Source organism: Leptodactylus fuscus, chromosome 6 (assembly GCF_031893055.1).
Source record: "Leptodactylus fuscus isolate aLepFus1 chromosome 6, aLepFus1.hap2, whole genome shotgun sequence".
NCBI classification, from domain to species: domain Eukaryota; kingdom Metazoa; phylum Chordata; class Amphibia; order Anura; family Leptodactylidae; genus Leptodactylus; species Leptodactylus fuscus.
In genome coordinates this window covers 80916560-80938261 of record NC_134270.1, presented here as the reverse complement: position 1 = coordinate 80938261, position 21702 = coordinate 80916560, and the positions used below count along the sequence as shown (strand labels likewise).

General features: G+C 41.5%; 1 protein-coding gene across 1 annotated transcript; it reads left to right on the top strand.

The window, feature by feature from the left end:
- Positions 1–1046: 1046 nt before the first annotated feature.
- Positions 1047–20494, top strand: LOC142210836 (uncharacterized). The gene is made up of 2 exons (XM_075280288.1): positions 1047–3730; positions 20332–20494. Exons 1-2 carry the CDS (start codon positions 1047–1049, stop codon positions 20492–20494), a joined length of 2847 nt encoding a protein of 948 aa, XP_075136389.1.
- Positions 20495–21702: the final 1208 nt, after the last annotated feature.

The window sequence follows — 21702 nt, the reverse complement described above, 5'->3', positions numbered from 1 at the left end:
TTATATTTAATCTATGAAAAGGGTATCAAAGTCTGGCCTGATTGATTGCAACAAAAATGGGATGGGATGAATTATTTTACCATTAATCTGCATTAATCATGCCACAGTAAAGATCAATGCCATTTGGTATATGTAAATGCAGTAACATGTAGTAATATTTCCATTCACACAGGTAATTCCTACCCAGTGCACAGCTCTTGTGAGAGTCATAATGGTGACAGAAGTTTTTTTTAGGTCATTCTGATTTGTAGGAAACTCCAAGTATTATGACTAGAGATGAGTGAACAGTAAAATGTTCGAGGTTCGATATTCGTTTCGAGTAGCCCCTCAATATTCGACTACTCGAATCGAATATCGAACCCTATTATAGTCTATGGGGGGAAATGCTCATTTCAGGGGTAGGCAACATTCGATCAAATTATACTTACCAAGTCCACGAGTGAGGGTCGGGCTGGATCCTCCGAGAAGTCTTCTCCTTGCAGCATCCCTGTGGCATCTTCCGGCTCTGAATTCACTCTGCCAGTCATCGGGCCTGGGCAGAGCCGACTGCGCATGCCAGCACTACAAGCGGACATGTGCAGTCGGCTCTGCCCAGGCCCGATGCCTGGCAGAGTGAATTCAGAGCCGGAAGACGCCGCGGGGAAGCTGCACGGAGAAGACTTCTAAAGGTAGGAGAAGAACCAGCGTTGATTGGCCAACTGTATAGTATATGGCCAATCAATGCTGGTTCTGCATCGAACTTTTACATTCGGATAGCGAGTGGTACTCGATCGAGTACGAGTATTTCGAATACCGTAGTATATGATCGAATACCTACTCGATCGAGTACTACTCGCTCATCTCTAATTATGACCACTGTATTTTTTATTGTAATTACTTTATTTATGTGACATATTTCTGCTTTCGCCTGGTTTATGTATCTTATAATGTATGACTATAATACACTGTGGTTTTGATATACAAATGAAAGGTTTTATTTTTTATTTTTTTGTTCTTTTCCAGGTCACAGCTGTTTCTTTTGGATCAGGGAAATAAAATGTTCTGACATGGATTATTATTGCACAGTCAAACAAATAATCTTTTTATCAATATTACTACATATTACACCTCCAATATTTGCCTTTGGCTATGCAAAGTGTTTTATGGCCTATGAGAACTTGCAATATGCAAACTGTATAAAGCAAAGGATTGTGAATTTGGCTGAAGCTGTTCAACAATTACCTAATCAGACACAATGGCTTAATGCGTCACAAAACTACATTGTCATAGTGGAACACAAGACCTTTTTCCATTTGCCCAAACTTCTAGGGCTTTACCTGAACACAAATAAAATCCATACAGTTCAGTCAGGGGCATTCCAGAATTTAAAGAATCTTCATTTCCTGGACCTCAGTGATAATTCAATACAAAGTTTGGACAACTGGGACATGAATGATTTGACAAATCTGAGGATTCTCAACATTGTCCACAACCGAATCAGTTCAATAGAAAGCAAGTGTTTGATGCCTCTGTATCATTTACAAGTACTTAATTTGTCTTCTAATAAAATAACCAACTTTACAAACGTGGTAGACGCCATGAAGAACTTAACTGAGATCTCCACATTGAACCTGAGTACTAATTCCTTATCCAAATTGTCTACTAATCAGAGATTGATGACTCTTCAGTCCCTGAACATTTTAGATCTAAACTATAATTCACTTGGTGTCTTAGACCTTACTTACTTGTATATGCCCAATCTGACTGGTCTCATGGTCAAGCAAAATAAAATGCATGCCATAAATGCTAGCTCCTTTTCGAATGTTCCAAAACTTGCTCAGATCAACTTTGATGAAAACCCATTGAACATTTCCTTCCTTTTGGGAATCCACCTCCCTCATCTGACAGAGTTGCATTGGTCGAGTATGAGACCAGCGCTTGATAATAAGTTGTCTATTCCATGTCAAGTTTTTCGGTCTTTTCCTAAATTACGTATTTTGTACATAATGCACTCAAAGGTCTCACATTTCAACATTGGGAAAATTGGTGCGTGCACTAATCTAACATCACTCGTTCTTTCAACAACTCCTCTTAGGCAACTAATGGCAAGGGACCTTCAGATGTTTAAAAACATTAAGGTTATGTACCTTAACAAGTGTAAAATAGAAGAAATCCAGAATAGTACATGGATTGGTCTAAGATATCTCCATACATTAATCCTAGAGAGAAACCAAATTTTATATTTACCAAACAATTTATTCAGTCCTCTGACTGGTCTTGAGCACTTGGACCTGTCGAAAAATAGTATTGTTTACATTAACAAATATTCATTTCAAGGCTTACAGAATCTCAAAACCCTTATTCTGAGAAGTTGTAAAATAGCAGACATTAGGCTGCATGACTTCACATATTTAGGGAGTCTAAAATTTCTAGACATACAGGACAACAGTATATCAATGATTAAGAGAAAGTCTTTTTACCCTCTCAAAAGTCTTGAAACCCTTTTACTATCAGGAAACAAAATCCATTCAATACAAAGTAACAGTCTTAAAAAGCTCTCATCATTGAAGAGACTTACATTAGCTAATAATGCTATTTATAAAATTTCGGATGCAACTTTCAATTCATTGAGAACTCTCATAAGTCTGGATATCAGTAGAAACGCATTGGGCTTTGATAAACGTGATACTAAAAGTCCATTTAAGAAGCTTGAGCTACTTGAATCCTTAGATATGAGTTACCAAACGCAGCGCTATAAGGACAATGTTTCAGAATCACTTTTCAAAGGCCTACAATCCCTTAAAAAGCTAAATGTCAAAGGAATTTCAAGCTCATTTTTCAAAGACGTATCATTTTCATTTCTAACCAACTTGACAGATTTTGATATGTCTAATACCTTCCAAGGAGCTGATTTGTATTCTATTGTGGAACTAATCAGAAAATGTAATTATGTAAAATATCTTAATCTTGATAACAATGAAATCACAAATCTTCCTGAAGATATATTTGTTGGATTCAACTCACTGGAAAACCTTTCTCTCAAATACAACAAACTTAAGAACATTAGTGAAAAACTTGTTAAACCCTTGTCAAACTTAAGGAATCTGGATATGTTTATGAATCCTCTCATATGTTCTTGTGATAACTACTGGTTCCAGAACTGGTCCGAATTTAACACTCAGGTGCAGATACCATTTTTACAGTCATACAATTGCTATGGCCAAGTAGCCTATGAAATCAATTTCATAAAGCAAGATTTAAGTTTTTGCGGAAAAGACATATCTGTTTTATTTTTCATTGTATCTTTTGCTTTAACATTACTTTTCTTGGTCACAAGTCTTGTAATAGTTAAAGTTAAGTGGTCCATCCTTTATTTCTACTACATGATTCAAGTTTGGTTTCAATGGAGAATAAAGAAGGAGAAGAAACTCTATGCGTATGATGCGTATATCTCCTACTGCTCAGACGATGAAGACTGGGTCATAAATGAACTATTGCCACACTTGGAAAATCAAGGACAACACAAGTATAAACTTTGCTTCAAAGCTAGAGACTTCATTCCAGGATCCTACCACATTGATAATATCCAGGATGCCATTAACAGCAGCCGCAAAACTTTATGTGTAGTAAGCAAAAAATATTTGGAAAGTCAGTGGTGCAAAGTAGAAGTTGAAATTGCATGTTCACGAGTCTTTTATGAAAAGGAGGATGTATTGCTTGTGGTGTTTTTGGAAGAAATCCCAGACTTCAGGTAAGGGTATTATATAATATAATGGATATTTGACTTTACATCTTAAAGAGTAAGAAAACTTTTAGTTATTTCATTTTCAAAAATGATGTGTTTAGAACGACTTTTGCAGTTTACATCATTGTATTTTTTCCCTGTCTTTACTTTTTATCTGGTTGGTTTAGTCCCATACTCCATACACAAAGCCAATCAATTTACAATCAGCTCCTTGGAGAAGGAATGGGAAAGACAAGAAGGAAAGACATAGAGATATGAGACCATCTACAGCGTTAAAGGGATGAACATAATCATTTGTATATTTGTAGGTAATTGAAAGTTAAACATTTTTGCAAATATAAGGGTCCATTCACACAGAGTTTGAGAATCTGCTTCTGTAATTAGGAAATGGTTTTTGGAGCATTTTTTGAGGCTTTTTTATTTTTAATGTAGGTTGTGAGCCCTTTTTTTTTCCATTTAAGTATGTCTTTGTAAAATGAGAGGAAATCCACGCAAAAACAGGGAGAACATACAAACTCCTTGCAGATGTTGTTCCTGGTGGGATTCGAACCCAGGACTCCAGCGCTGCAAGGCCGCAGTGCTAACCATTGAGCCACCATGTTGCCCCATGCTTTTTTTAGTTTTTGTGGGTTTTTTTTCCTCCAGTACAGTGTAGGAACATTGAAAAAACTACTAGCTGTTTCTCCACAGTTTTTACCAAATTCGCGCCCAAATCCACGACATGGATTTTCCGCCTCCCATTGACTGTGTTGGTTTTGCAGGTGTAAATCACCTGACGGAAGCTTTTTCTTTGGCTAGTGGAAAAATCCAGTGAGTGGAAAAATAAAGCAAGCAGAACCCATAGAACTCTATGGGGAGGCGTTTTTTCCACATGGATTCTGACGCGGATTCAGTGTCAAAATCATCGCCAAAAACTCAGTGACATTTGACTCTAAGTAGATAAAACTTCTGCAGAGTGTCAAAGATTTTCTCTAATTATCTTAGTGGTGACAGTCTTGATCGGTTGCCAATGGATACGACCACAAATGCAGAAACTTTCTGTGGTCTGGGACATATTTCGGGAACAAAGCTATGATTTTCTTATTGTAGCTGAGTTATCAGACAGGGACACTACATGTATGAGAAGATATCCAGCCAGAATAAGGGTGCACCGGCAAATGCAGCACAGCGGCATCCCGTTGTGGCATTCCGCTCTGGATTAGGCCAAATGAATTGGCCTAATGGGGAGGGAATCTCGCACCATGGACATCATAGCTGAGTCAGCCGTGGAATCCACGGCAAGACAGGGCATGTCACTTCTTTTTTTCTGCTACTAGTTAGCAAAAAAAAAGAAACGAGCGGCTCCCATTGAAGTCAATGGAAGCCATTCAAAATCAAAATCCGTATAAACATACCCTAAGGAAGTCATGGCGAATGTTTAATTAATCCAAAAAAGAAAATTTTACAAAAACAGCCCAACTACACACCATATAATAAAAAGTCAAAAAAAGGAAAAAAGAAATGCACTTACATGCCCCAGTATATATATCCACACGAGTGATGAAAAAATGCACGGGATGTCCTCCCCCGTTGGAAGACCGGAGTCCGTATAGAAAAACCAGTTGCAAATTTATCCCAGCACGAAACACTCGACGGTGGTTATAAGTAAAACTTAACTTTTATTCTGCATCGTTGTACAGCCAGTAAAAAAGTTTTTTTTCTTGCCAACATGGTGTTATGAAAGGAAGAGGGTGCGTGCCCTGTCGCCTACGCGTTTCGGAGGGTAACCTCCTTAGTCATGGCATGAGAAAACATACTAAACAAACACACTTAAATAAGGTAAAAAGCATAAAAGAAACTCAGCCTCTTCCGTTCTCGTGGCCACGGAAGCAGCAATCAATATAATTATATACAGGCAGCTGAAGAAGAGGACAGGTTAACATAGATGTTTGCCAAGATCATCATAGGAAAAATAGTAAATGCATTGAGGTAAGTATGTTCATAAAGTAAAATGCATAAAAAACATTTATGCATTCCGGATGTGACTTTTGTAATACACATTCACCATGATACACATTCCATAATACCAAAAATATGCATAACAGGAAATAAAAAAAATGAAAAGATATTGATTGTAGTGTTTTGACTCTAAGAAAAAATAGGACGAGGCCATATCTATATGAAATCCGAGGACACATCATAATATCATGCGGAGAGTATGCATTCTAATTCATATATCCACATACCTCACGTTGCCCGAGCTCTCTCATACAGAGCAAAGGCAGGAACAGAAAATGAGCATGCGCAGCTATGTTTAGTATGTTCCCTTAACAAAGATGGCGTTTGTCATAGTATTTGTATCTGCGCATGCTCCTGCCACCACTATCGAACATAGTTATTGCTTGATGTTATGTGTATGTCATTACCGTAATTCCATAGATTGCGTATGTTCGTAAAATCAGATGTTATTTCTCATCACAAAAAAGATTCAATAAGATGGAAATGGGAAGAATTTAAACAGGTAAGTGATGATTGATTCATACATTATGTGAAAATCCTGCCATGTATAGAAGTTAATCTTGGTCAAAAAATACCAAGTAGTAAAAACCCATGATATAATTAGATATTGTAAGAGTTGATATGAAATAATATCATCTTAATTAATATAGATACGAGAGATCCGTCTTATAATTTAGACCTTTAGGGTGTCTGGTGTCCAACTTGAAGATCCAGGATGCCTCTCTATTGTAAATTTTACGTTGCCAATTACCGCAACGGGGTGGTTTTGTGACTAATTCTATACCATAGAATTTAAAGGAAGATATATCACCCTGGTGAATGTTTTGAAAATGTTTAGCCGCACCAGATGTTGGAGTAGTGTGTATGTTCACACTGCTCCATAGATGTTCCGATATTCTTATTTTTAATTTCCTCGAGGTGCATCCTACATAATTCAAATTGCATTTTTCACATGTAACAACATATATAACATGACTAGAGTTGCAGTTAATAAAATTATTGATGTTATAAGTGCGGTTATAATCCGTGTTATTAAAAGTTTTAGTTTGCTTTACATAACTGCAGGTCCCACAGCTTGGCTGTCCACATTTATAAAATCCCTTAATATCCAGCCAAGTTTCAGATTTTTCTAGGGATTACGATGAAAAATAACTTGGAGATAACCAGTTACCTAAAGAGCGTCCTCTTTTAGGGATAAACTTACAACCTTTGTCTAATATTTTGCTAAGGGTCTCATCCTGATATAATATGGGGATGTTTCTCCTGATGATTTTCACTATGTCATCATAATTCTGACTAAACATGGTGGTGAAATAAACATTTTCATCTTTATATCTTGTACTTAAGTTATCCTGTTTAGGTTTTAAGAGATCTTCTCTAGTTTTTTTATCTACTATTTTTTTAGCTCTTAATATGCTCCACTTTGGGTAACCCCGTGATAAAAGTCTATTATGTGTGATTTGAGCTTGTTCTCTGTAATCTTTTTCCGAGGAACAAATTCTTTTTAATCTGGTAAATTCACCGACTGGTATGGACTTAATAGTGTGTTTAGGATGTGCACTTTCTGCGTGCAAGATGGTATTCCCTGCTTCTTTTTTACGATACATTTTCGTAATCACCTCATTTTTTGTGTTGTCCCCTGTTAGTGATACATCTAAAAAGCATGTAGTTTTAGAATTGTAATTAGAAGTGAATTGTAGATTAAACCTGTTATTATTAATGTAGTCCATAAAGAGGGTAGTATCACTTTCTTCCCCAGTCCAGACTATGACGACGTCATCGATATAACGACCATAATAAATTAAGTTTTTACTGAAAGGATTTTTTGAGGTGAAAATATAATGTTCTTCCCAATATGACATCGTCAAATCTGCTAAGGACGGGGAGAATTTAGCTCCCATAGGAACCAAACTAGTTTGTATGAAAAACTCCTGATCAAATGAAAAATAATTATGTTTTATAAGATAATCAACTACCGTAATAATATACTCATTTAAATCTTCCGTGTATTTGGAATGTGTATATAAGTGGTAGGACAACGCTTCCAAGGCTATATTGTGGGGTATCATAGAATACAGGGATTTCACATCGCATGTAAGCCAACCATAATCAGGTGACCATACAAAATCATTAAAAATTCTAAGGAGATCCTTAGTATCTCGGATGTACCCAGGTGTTCTTAGGACTAGGGGTTGTAATAGGGTATCTACCCATGAGCTGAGACGTTCATTAATGGATCCGATTCCTGAAATTATTGGTCTTAAGGGAGGAAAAATTGGATTCTTATGGATCTTAGGAAGACCATGGAATATTGGTGTTACAGGAGAATCTACATATAAATATTTTACCTCTTTTTCAGACAGGATTCCTTCATTAAGGCCCTCCATAAGTACCTTATACAAAGATGTTGAAATGGACTTTATAGGATCTTGTGGTAATTTTCTATAAATATTGGTGTCACTGAGTATGTTATTGACACTTAATTTATAGTCAGATTTATTCATAATAATTATTTTTCCTCCCTTATCCGCCATTCTGATAGTAATGCGGGAATCATTATGTAAACTTTCTAGTGTCTGGCGTTCTTTTAAAGTTAAATTATTTATCTTTGTGCTAACATTGTAAGATTGATTCAGTTTTTTCAGATCATTCTCTACAGCAGTTTGAAAATGATCTAAGGCAGGAACTCTAGATGCAATGGGGTAAAAGTCTGGATTAGGGGGCATGGCTTGGCATGCACGCGGGCGGCAGCTTACCTTAAGAGCTCCGCTCTAGGCTCCGGGACTTGGGCTATTTTCAGTGGCGAAATGGGCAAATCCCGGTCACAGCGCTCCAAGGGGGATTCGTCTGCCCTTCCTCCACCTGCTGGGAAGATTCCAACCTTCTTCACCCCGCGGTCGGGGCGGCGGGGACCCGTTCAGGATGCGGCCTACTGTCCACCGCCGGCGCCATCTTCCTCATCGGCGCATGTGCGCCTGCGCGAACTACCCGGCTCCCTCTCCTCCTCTATGCCGGATCTCTGCTGCCAGGACTCGACCGCTCCGGGGCCTTCCACGCTGCCCGCAATAGGATCACAGGTATCTGCGGCTGTTTCTCCTGCTCTGGCCTCAGCCGGTTCCTCCTCTGAACCACCCGTGCTCCACATGTGTGATGCTCCACAGGGAGCAGCGGCGTCAGCGGCACCACTGCTCTCTGCTCCTGCCTCTCCACCATTTGACCCCAGGTCCACTCCTAGGACCCTTCAGTCCTCACCCCCACATCTCCACCGTCCCATATGGCCTCAGGGGTCCCTGGAGGTAGCATCTGAATGGGGTGCCAGCCCCCATCCTGGACATCACCTCTCCCCACCGGCTGGCCTGGACCTGGTATCCGCTGCTCCTGGCCCTGATTTTCCCTCCGTGGTGGGTTCGCTCCCCCCAGCTGCTGGTGAAGGGGCACCTGGATCTACATCTCCCGCTGTGACCCTCCGTGCGGAGGCCCCTGTTTTTGTATCTCACCTTCCTCCACCTGAAGAGGCTGCTCTGACTCTGCGGAAGTTTCCAGAATTACAAGCCTTATTAGCCCTAAGCCGGAGGGATATGGACAGTCTTGCTTCTGATTTAAAGAGCACCTGGCGCCGGGACCTGCGTGTGGTCCAAACGGACATTTCTGATTTACAACAACGAGTACAGGTCCTGGAGGATTCACGATCTGCCACTTCCTCTTCTCTCGACTCCATCCAGCAGCAAATGGCGGTTCACTCCGCGCAAATTTGTAATTTGGTCTCTCACATGGATGATATCGAGAACCGCAACCGCCGCAACAATATCCGCATTCGAGGTCTTCCAGAATCAGTTCAAATGGCGGATCTGGTTTCGGTTCTGTCTGGCATCTTTAACTCGCTGTTGGGGCGCCCTCCTGACTCTCACATTGAGATGGACCGTGCTCACCGGGCTCTCCGCCCCCGCAGTGAGGACCCCGGTAAACCAAGAGATGTAATTTGCCGGATTCATTACTATGCTACCAAGGAAGCAATCATGCATAGGATTAGAGATGTTGGCACAGTGGACTTTGAGGGAGCCTCCCTGTCGATTTACCCGGATCTATCCAGATACACTCTTCGGCAACGCGCAGCCCTGAAGCCTCTTCTTTCCCTCCTTCGGGAACGTAAAATTCCTTACCGCTGGGGTTTTCCATTCTCATTGCAAGTCCGCCGGGGTGACAGACTGCGCTCTCTTGCCCATCCAGATGATCTTCCGAACTTTCTGCGATCCCTGGGTTTGCCACCTTTGCAACTTCCTGACTGGTCTTCCCTGCTTGCTGATCCTAATCGGTCCGGCCCTTTTCGCCTGCAATGGGATGCTGCAGAAGACTTGGGTGACTCCGGCCCCCTGCGTCCTCAAAGGCCTCAACGTCAGCGTAGACCCTCCTCTGTCCGGGGGTCCCAGAAGTGACTATCTACGTTGCACTTTGGTTGTCTGTGACCGGACTCTGTGAGTTTGTTCCATGCCCTGTTTCGTTGTGATGACTTTTTTCTAGCCTTACCTTTTTATATGTTTTTGCCCGCTCTTATATGTTATTTGCTCCAGTCCTCTAGCCGCTTCCTACTTTTTGTATGTTACTAGTCTGTTCAGATGCCCGTGTGTCGGAGCCGGAGCTGCTCTCTCTCCTGCTTGTGCCTTTCACTCTTCTTTGTGTGTTTCTCTTCTGGTGCTCTGTCTTTGGCCGCGTGGCTTGCCTTCTCTGTCCCCACATAGCTCTGTCCCTGCAGCGCGGGGTCATCTGGAGACTTGTGCTCCTGTCGCCTAGCTTTCCCCCGAGGGTACCCCGCAAGCCCTCTTTTTGTGTTCTTATTCAGTGTTTTGTGTGAGGTCTCTAGCTCTCTTGAGATCTCTGGTCTCTGGTCCTTAGTCTTTGCGTGTTCCTTGTGTAGTTTGGTCTTCCTCCCCCCCCTTCCGTTCTTCCCTCCTGTATCTTATTTGTTCTTTGTTCCCCCCTAATGTCGGATATAACTGTCTCCTCTTTCAATGTTAAGGGGCTCAATGTCCCTGAAAAGCGTTCGCAAGTTCTATACGATGCCCATAAACGTAGGGTGCAAATTTTATGTTTGCAAGAAACCCATTTCCTGGCTACCTGTACACCCACGATTAAGAATAGATACTATCCGCAATGGTTCCATAGTAGTAGCGCTTCGGGTAAGGTTAAGGGGGTGGCCGTCTTTTTCCATAAAAATCTCCCCGTGAAAGTCTTAGACGGATACACCTCTCTCCTCTTGGCAATACTCCCAGCTTTCTCACTTCTACTCCTCTTTGCGGCCCTCTCGGGACCTTCATAGATCCTTGTCGCTGTTCGAACGTCTTTGTATCTCTTCCACTCCTCCCTCCCACACTGTCTCCCTTCTGTATGGTCTCTTGCTGGACGGGGCTGAGGATTCGCTTCCGTCATTTACTGGTGGGTGGGAGAGGGAATTGGGGGCCTCATTCCCTCCTGATGTGTGGTCTTCGGCATTTCGTGCGTGTCATACCTTCTCTATGTCATGCAGGGCGCAGGAGACTAATTTTAAGATACTTTCCAGGTGGTATCGAGTTCCTGCCCTCCTGCATGATATTTACCCCTCCACCTCTGATAGGTGCTGGAGATGTCTATCCGATCGCGGCACGATGGCACACGTTTGGTGGGGATGTCCTCTATTACGCCCTTTTTGGACTGGGGTCAGACAGGTTATTCGGCAGGTGACGGGGATTGACTTGGAGGACGACCCGGCCCCGCTTCTTCTTTCCCTGTTCTCCCGGACGTTTTCTAAACCTACCCGTAGACTTCTCGGATTCTTGTTGGTGGCAGCGCGCTCTGTCATTCCCAGGTTATGGAAGTCCACGACCCCTCCCTCGCTCATTTGCTGGCTGAATGAGGTTCTAGCTCTTCGAACGATGGAGACCCTGGTTGCTGAGCTTCGCCAAGATGATACTAAGCATCAGCAGACTTGGCTCCTTTGGAACCATTTTTACTATTCTGCCGACTTCCGTTCCCTCTTCCCTTCTGTGTCCCCTGTGTAGTGTCCCCCTGTGCGTTTTGTCTGTTCAACATGTACCTATTTCCTCTGATACTTGATTTCCAATTGTTCTGAGGTTTTTACATATGCTTTGTTTTTCAGCTCTGCTGCGCCAGAGCGTTTGCCCGTTTTGGTTATTTGTTTTTCTTTATTCGTTTTTCACCTTGTACCTTCCTTTTTCCCCGCCCCCTCCCCCCCCTTCACCCCTATGTTCCGCCTTTATTTGACTCCTTTGTTTTTTTTATTTCCCCCCCCTTCCCCGCCCCCCTTTTTTTTTTCCCCTGGTTTTTGTAAAAATTTGTAAAACTTTCAATAAACTTTTAATGTTGAAAAGTCTGGATTAGACATATTAACCCTGCATTTGGTGATGTATCTTTCATGAGTTTCAGTTGTGCTAAGTGCTTGTAAATTGGCTAAGCACAATTGCTCTTGAAAACTCAAAGAGTCATATTCATTGGTTAAAGTTAAATCCATATCATTATCCTTCTCACCAATTGAGTCCCTAGTAAAGAAATGTCGTTTCACTGTTAAAGGGGTTGTCCCACGTCGCATACTTACCCGTCTTCGTTCCTCTAAAATCTTCTGTCTTCCGGCTTTGGCTCGTCATTGGTGGGCGGGGTCACATATGCAAAGCCAAGCGGCGAGATGCCGCCGGCCCTGCGTGCGCGCTCATACACCAGTCTACCCTTCACAATGCGAATACAGACCCGACACCCTGCGGGTCTGTATTAGCATTGTGAAGGCTAGACTGGTGTATGAGCTTGCACACAGGGCCGGCGGCATCTCGCCGCTTGGCTTTGCATATGTGACCCCGGAGCGGAGCGGAACAGCATCGCTTCTGCCGCTGCTGTCTTCATGCAGGGCAGAAGCATAGCGATGTGCCTGTGCCGGTGTCTAACAGTCCCCAGCATCCGCCTATTACAGCGGATGCCGGGGAGTTAGATGCCGGCACAGGTGAAGCCAGCAACATCGCTATGCTTCTGCCCTGCATGAAGACAGCAGCGGCAGAAGCGATGCTGTTATTTCGCTCCCCCGCCCCGGAATAGCAGCATCGCTTCTGCCGCTGCTGTCTTCATGCAGGGCAGTAGCATAGCGATGTTGCTGGCTTCACCTGTCCCCCAAAGGGTAAACTACCCCCTCCCCCTCAGGCTCGCTCCCGTGTACTTAGCCCCTCCTCCCTCCCCCCCTCAGAGCAGGCTGACACATCACTTGACTCAGGAGCAGCTAGGTCAGGGCTGTGGCCACAAAAAAATGAATAAAGTGATATAGTGGCCAAACAAAGCAGTTTTGCTGAAGCATTGTATTTAGGAAAAGTCTTACATCCACATTTACAAGCATTATAGATAGGATCCTTGTGACGGGACAACCCCTTTAAAGTTCTTACTAGTTTGTTCATGTCTAAGAGTGTATTAAAAATGTCAAACCTTTCTGTGGGCACAAAATTTAGCCCTTTATTCAATATTTTATAACATGTTTCATCAAAGACAAAGTCCGATAAGTTGACAACACTATACTTGTCTTCTAAGTTTACAATGGATTCTGTTGTGGTTGTCACAGCATTGGAGGGGGAGATTTTGTCCAAGTTTACGATCTGTAGTGGCTCCTGGTTCGCAGAAGCCTGTCGTCTCTTGTGTTTGCGCCCTCCCCTATGTTTTTTGATCTTATTTGTTTCTGATTTTTTTTGGGGTAGTTCCGCTGTTGTTCTTGTTTGTAACAATTGTTGTTTCCCCTCCTGGAGATAAAAAAGATGACGATGAGCCATCCCAATCCTTCTCTGATGAACTAAAAGATACCCTTCTAGGGCTCCTATAACGATCTCTCATTTGTTGATCTCTTTTTCGTTTTTTGAGAATTGATCGTGGAGTGTATGGTGAGATCGAAGAGGTATCATTCCATCTGTAAATAGTTCCCTGTTCATAATCCTGTAAATCTCTTTTAAATTTCTTATGTTTTAGGGAGGCAATATCATCTTCCATGCTCTTTATTTTATTTTGTATCTTGGACCAATTGTCTTTATATTTTTGTGTTTCTGTAAAAGGAGTTAATGTTTGTTTAATTTCCTCCAAAGAGATTTTTAATGTAATTAGTTTAGCTTTCTCTTTCTTTATAATTAAGTCCATGAGTTTCAAGGAGCATTCCGTAAGTATATCCTCCCAAGCAGATTTAAATTCAGAGTCATATATGGTGGTTGGAAATTTCTTAATTCGCAAACCTCTTGGGATCATGCGTTTGTCAATATAAGAACTCAAAGTTTTCTGATCCAACCATGTTCATATTTCCTGTTATCGTATTTTTTGGTATTTGGTTAAAAGTTGTGACATATCATCCTGTAATGATATTTGGTCTGTATTCATGTTAAACATCTCCGCAAATCTCTTTTGCCTGTCTTCATCTGAGTCCATATTGGTTCGCTGCGTTATATTAGACCAATTATTAGATCAGAATATGTAATTCAATTAGTATTTTGACTACTGGGGCTATGTAGTGTGTGTTGATGCTGGTAAAGATAAGTGTAGTTATATGGGCACGTAGATGTAACGAGAAATCCAGAAATCCAAAAAAGAAAATTTTACAAAAACAGCCCAACTACACACCATATAATAAAAAGTCAAAAAAAGGAAAAAAGAAATGCACTTACATGCCCCAGTATATATATCCACACGAGTGATGAAAAGATGCACGGGATGTCCTCCCCCGTTGGAAGACCGGAGTCCGTATAGAAATATTATATGTGTGATTTGAGCTTGTTCTCTGTAATCTTTTTCCGAGGAACAAATTCTTTTTAATCTGGTAAATTCACCGACTGGTATGGACTTAATAGTGTGTTTAGGATGTGCACTTTCTGCGTGCAAGATGGTATTCCCTGCTTCTTTTTTACGATACATTTTCGTAATCACCTCATTTTTTGTGTTGTCCCCTGTTAGTGATACATCTAAAAAGCATGTAGTTTTAGAATTGTAATTAGAAGTGAATTGTAGATTAAACCTGTTATTATTAATGTAGTCCATAAAGAGGGTAGTATCACTTTCTTCCCCAGTCCAGACTATGATGACGTCAAAACACTACAATCAATATCTTTTCATTTTTTTATTTCCTGTTATGCATATTTTTGGTATTATGGAATGTGTATCATGGTGAATGTGTATTACAAAAGTCACATCCGGAATGTATAAATGTTTTTTATGCATTTTACTTTATGAACATACTTACCTCAATGCATTTACTATTTTTCCTATGATGATCTTGGCAAACATCTATGTTAACCTGTCCTCTTCTTCAGCTGCCTGTATATAATTATATTGATTGCTGCTTCCGTGGTCACGAGAACGGAAGAAGCTGAGTTTCTTTTATGCTTTTTACCTTATTTAAGTGTGTTTGTTTAGTATGTTTTCTCATGCCATGACTAAGGAGGTTACCCTCCGAAACGCGTAGGCGACAGGGCACGCACCCTCTTCCATTCATAACACCATGTTGGCAAGAAAAAACTTTTTTACTGGCTGTACAACGATGCAGAATAAAAGTTAAGTTTTACTTATAACCACCGTCGAGTGTTTCGTGCTGGGATAAATTTGCAACTGGTTTTTCTATACGAATGTTTAATTACTTGTATTTGAAAAAATGTTTAACTTTTAATTATCTACATATTTAAAAATAGTTATTTTCATGGGAACACCCCTTTAAATTATTCATTTTGGTCAGGAGAAGGCTGAATAGTAATTCCTGATAACCCAGCTGTGTTTTGAAAAAGAATTGTATCTATACATTGCTGACATCGTTTCATGAAGAAGAGTCTTCCTCTTCCCCCGCCCTCTCTATGTATTTCCATTGTGCATATTTCATCAGTGGCAAAAGGAGGCAAATAAGTGAACAAAACCATAAGCTTTTTATTTCTCTGCTCTCAGAGCCATACGAGGTCTTAATGTTTGCGGGACAAATTTTTCTTCATAATAACACCATTATTTATTATGGACAATGTACTGGGAAGCTGGAAAAAAAATCAGAATGGGGTGGATTTGAAGAAAAAGTGCATTTGTGCAATTTTCTTATGGTCTTCATTTTTACGGCTTTCACTGTGCAGCCAAAAAACACGAGTAAGACTCACAGAGGATACACATGAAACTGGACTATAGTATCATAGATAGCCTCTAACTCTCTGCCTTATGTCCAAAGAGAAACTGAAAGCAAAAGTTTGTTTACAATGTAAATTACATGAGTTGTACCAGGAAAACAGGACAAAAGGGAAACCAATACAAAGAAGAGATCTATGGCTGGCCAAAATCAAAGACTAAGTGCTAGCAATGAAGATTTCACACCACACGAGAGTTGGTATAGGCTCCTCTCTTAGCCTCAGCAGGGCACAAAAAGAGACCTTTATTCCACATGTGCAGGTTTTTATAGCCAAATACAGGAAGTAAACAACAGCAAGTGCTGCATTATGGCTGCACAAGTAACTGCAAATGCTGTAGCAGCATATAAATATGTCCATCCTAAGTGTGTTTTCAGCTGCTGATACTTTGAAGATAATACAGGAAGAAGAGAAAACAGAAGTGGGTTTTAATTAAAGATTTCATGGAAAGTACCCAATTTTTTTTAAAATATAGTATATTTACAACATTTATTAGTGGCAAAATGCTGCCAGAAAAACAAAAGTTTTTGAAAGCTTAGGTACATTTTAAGGCCCAAGTTAAGCCGTATCATTAAGGCATTAAGAAAACACAAACTCTTACAAGACGATCCTGGCCAGTGACTATTCACCGCTTATGCAAAGTATTGTATGATATGCATGTTGTACGTTCACAGCTGTGTGTAGTCAGACAATCCAGGAAAGTAGTCAGGAGGAGTAAAGGAGGTGCAGAGTAAATTCATACTAAGCGACTAGACCAGTTAGATGTGAAATGCAGAGGCAGCAACAGGACTGTGGAAAGTGCAACCTGATTCTAGTGGACCCTAATGGTCTCCAACTCCATTTATGGACCACCCAGAAATTTGTCATGACACTGTTCAAGAACATAAAGCGATCATTTTACAGGGGAGCTGCCTTTGCATATTTACTTGATGCAGACATTGTAAAGGTGCAGTTTTTGTGCTTGCAGCGCATGCTTCCAGCACTGGCTTTTTCGAGCAATGGAAATATAAAGCTGTGGAAACATAAACTACTTGAGTAGTTTGGCACTCATCGCCTGATGTGCAGCAGTTGACTTATCCATTTACACTTAGGCTGAGGCACCACATTGCGGAAACAGAGCTTTTTTTTGTTGCAGATTTTGCTGCGGTTTTTTGAGCCAAAGCCACGAGTAGCTACAAAAGGAATGGGAAATATATAAGAAGCTCTTTTACTTCTATCTTCTGCTCAATCCACTTCTGGCTTTGGCTCTACAAAACCGCAGCAAAATCTGCAGCAAAAAAAAAGCTGCGTTTCCGCAACGTGGGGCTATAACCTTAAAGGGGTTGTCCAGTTTCAGCAATTTAGTAGATCTCTGCTTTCTGTCATTCATTCTGTTTACTTCCAGTAGATACAATTCAGATCAGGCAGATTATACAGTCATTGGTCATGTAATGAACACATAGGTGCATAGCTTGTTACAGTGACAGCACAGTATGTAGAGCTCCGTTTTGTAATGTGCTGTGTACCTGTGTGCTTATTACATGACCATGGACTGATTGTTATCCACTGGAAGTAAGAATAATGAATGACAGCAAGCAGAGATCTACAAAACCATGAAGAAAGTGTATTGGAAAATTGCAGAACTTATTATTATACAAACGATAACATTTATTTGCTGATACTGGACAATCCCTTTAAATGAAAACTATTAGGCTTAGTTCACATGGAGTTTTTTGGTCAGGGTTTTGAGGCCGTATCCGCCTCAAAACCCTGACCAAAAAGACGGCTCCCATTGAAATCAATTGGATTGGATTCTGGCTCCCGGAAAAAAGAAGAGAGGTGTTCATTCTTCAGGCTGAGCCCCCTAGCGATTCGGCCTGAAGACACACCCTCTTTCATTGAGCCTAATCCGGAGCAGAGTGAGCAGCTGGATGCCGGTGCCGTGCACCGGCTTTGAGTCCCTTGACACTCTTTATGGAGGCCACCTCAGGTTCCGATCCAAAAAACTCTGTGTGAACTCAGGGCTCGTTCACATCTGCGTTCTTCTTTCCTTATTGCAGGTTTCCGTTTCCTGCATAAAACAGATGCAGGAGACGGAAGCCTGCAGGAGACTTTCTCATCCATTCATTTGAATGGGTGAGAAAGCTGTCCGGCCGTGCGCGGCAGTGAGTGTTTTGCGCTCTCCGCCGCGAAACCGGGTTTTATAATCCGGACACAGAGTCGGACATGCACTACTCTGTGTCCGGATAAAAAAATCCGGTTTCGCGGCGGAGAGCCTAAAACGCTCACCGCCGCGCACGGCCGGACCCGGTCTATGGTTTCCGTCTTCTGCCATGCAGAAGACGGAAACCATAGTACGGACACATTGAACGCAGGTGTGAACCCAGCGTTAGCCTTATTATTCCAAGAATTCTACAATAACACTGTAATAAGCGGCAGTAGCCTCTAGGTGGAGATAGTGCTTCAGTTATATTGCATAACCAGGCCAATACAGTAGTAGAAAAGACACATTTTCGTAGATCAACTGCGGCAACTAAGTTCACATCCGCCCGGGGGACCCAGATGATGGAGAGTCAGACTGCTAAAACACCAGTTACCCATGGACACCGATATACCCCATAGTCCACTGGATGTCTGCTTTTATTGTATTGAAACCGATGGAGAGAACAGTCCTCTGTGCATGACTTTTCTCTGCACCAATTTCTGGCAGTTTTTGCAGCAGCGTCTCCAGCACAGAAATGAAAATATCACTATATGAAAAGCGATAACAGACCGGAGCTAATAAAAATTCTGTAAATGTTCAGTGCCGATGTATATACAAAGGAAGTATCACCATAATCTACGGATACAACTAGCTCCTTGGTCAGTAAAACCTAAAAACTTTGCTGGAGATTTATCAAAACTAAATCTGGTGTAGATGAGCATAAATATAGCGCATCTTTGCTGTATTGCTCTTTTTGTGCCTAAGATGCACCTGAGTGGTAAAGATTTCAGTTCTGATGCATGGGAGTAAGCCAGAATTGGTAGGGTCCATTCACACAGAGGAAAATGGTGTGGAAATTCAGCGCTGAAAAAAAAAGCCTCCCATTGACTTCAATGGGTTTCTTTTTCTGCTAGCAGAAGTGCAATAGGCATGCTAAAGCCTTTTTAAGGTAATGACTCTGCTACCCCAAGGACACCATCATTTTGGCAAAACTTGTCAAAGGGGCATGTCTAATAACTTATATTGTGTTGACACAGATTCCTAGACGGAAGCAGGTAGATGACCAGTTGGCAGGACACAGGCAGATAGCAGGTCCTGAGCTGGTGTCAGACATAGGTTTATACCGTGTTTCCCCTAAAATAAGGCAGTGTCTTATATTAAATTGCCGCCCTAAATATAGGACCTGTCTTATTTTCGGGGGATGTCTTTAATACAACCAGCAGTCATGCCGGCACTTCCTTAGTGGAGCGTCAGCATGACTGACGGTTGTAGGTAGTGTAGTGTAGGGGAGGGGGAGAAGGTATCATACTTACCTTTCCCATCTTCCTAGCAGCGCTGATGCTGCTTTTCGTCCCGGCGGTGGTGGGCGGGGCTTAGGCATGCTTGGGGGGCTTATCGGAGCTTTCGTGGGCGGGGCTTAGCGATCCCCACTTCACTGACACAGCAGCCGTGCTTCGTGTTCCGTGTGCACAGGAAACTACTACTACTCTACTGTCTCTTCTATATACTGGCTGCTGCGTCTGGGATGAGCTGGGAGAGCTCATCCTACAGCAGCACGGACAGCAAAGGCAGCAGCCGGCTTTGCTGTGCACACGAAGCACAGAGCACGGCTGCTGTGTCAGTGAAGTGGGGATCGCTAAGCCCCGCCCCCGAAGCCCACTAAGCCCTGCCCACCACTGCCGGGCATGCCTTATTTTCGGGGGGTGCCTTATATTAGGCAATTCAACTATATATATATAGTTTGCTTTAGACATACCCTTACTTATCCAAAGTCTGAATTTCTTGTATTGGAGGTCCTTGGATGGAGTTGGTCTTGACCACAGGGGGTTATGCAAACCTTTTTTCTGGATCCTCATCTTTTTTCAGCCTTCGTCTAAAACATTTCTCAATAAGATAAATGATACCGGTCTCCTTACAGGTACCATGAATCTTAAAGGGGACCCATTTGTATGCTAGAAAAGTCAAGGCAGCTATTTTTAGTAGGACTGAGGGATCATAGCAATAATCTCTCGAATAAAGTGTTTCCTGTCCTCTGATGAACTCTAGGAGCTTGAGACATCTGTGTGTGTAAGACTGAGTTTTTTTTCTGCTTTATTTCTGGTTTGGATTCTGATCGCTCCTCTTTCATGATGGTTTAGCTTTTACAAATCCCATTAGTTCAGAAAAGTCATTGAGGCTTTTGTGTTATGAGAAGGTTCTTTGTGTTGTTCTAGGCTTTTATCCCCACCGCCAGAGATCCTCACAGCTCATTATGTTGTTCAATTTCTTTTTAGACTTTCTGCCTATCACAAATTAAGGAAGCTGATAAAGCAGAATACATACATTAACTGGCCTGAAGACCCCAAGGGCGATGAATTCTTCTGGTTCAAGCTTCGGAAAGCATTAGATGGTGGTATATATGAAGAGGACACAATACATCTTTCTGTGGCTAACTAACAACATGCATGCAAAAATAAGTGTCTGTACCAGTCTATTATATGTATCATTCTAGAATCAAAATTTTATCTACATGGAATGACAACTTGATCTTTATAATTCAGTTGAAAATAATAAAATCACATGCTGTAATTGCTTATATAATATATCTGCAAATAAAATTGCTTTAAAATCAAAGGTTACACCACTTTCTAATATTTTGTTTCACTCAAAATTTTCAAGGTCCCTGCCTGCCGTCATAAAGATTGATTCTTTTTCATACTGTGAGCTACAAACTGCTTTTGCCCTTGTCCTACTCATAAAGTAGCCCTGATGTAATGTATAGCTGTATAGGCAAGGTCATATTCAGAGTTGGGTGAACCTCTCAACCTCTTAGGTTGAAGAAACATGGTGTATGACACTGTCAGGGCTCCTATGATCCTATCTATCCAATGTCTAGCTCGTTAAGGTAAACACAGCCGAAGTTATGCTATGAAGTTAATGTGACATGCATGTCTATGATAAAGTGGATGGTGAGCAGAGGATATAAACTGTGAGATTAGCCATACACTACGCTGACACTCACTGTTATGCTTTTTAATACTTAAAACACAAAAAAAACCCAACATTTATTTGGAGGAATAGGTGCTTGCCCATGGATTTTTGTAAAAAGCAATGGTTTTGTAGAAAAATTAGCCTGTTTTGATGACTTGTAAGTGTTACAGCCTTGTTATTTGGGACAAATTTGTGGCTGTGTGCCTATTTGAAAAGTGATAAAAGTAATGAAAAATTGGATTTAAAAAAAAAAAAAGCCAACAAGAATTATTTTAGATTTTTTTTATGCCAATACCGTGGTTTAATGGAATGTGATGGTGGTCCAGGCCGCAGGACATGTCTGGCTGAGTAGTTGTAGCTTTTGCAACATATGTGGCAGTGCGGCATGGAATGATATGATGGACCAGGCTGCAGACGAGTGGTCGCTGTTTAAGAGTAGCAGCCAGCATCAGCACTACAGTAAATGGAGCATGATGATAAAGGGAAACAGTTGAATCACTATTGGATTGCATCAGCAGGAGGTGTGTGAAAATCCTCACAGATACATGCCTGATTCATTTTGACAAGAGGATTTTTTTTTCCAGCTAGCTGTTTCATCCTTGTCGGTGTTACTACCTCACCAGCCACAATAAACACCCTCTCAGCCATTATGCTTATGCATACCTCCCAACTTT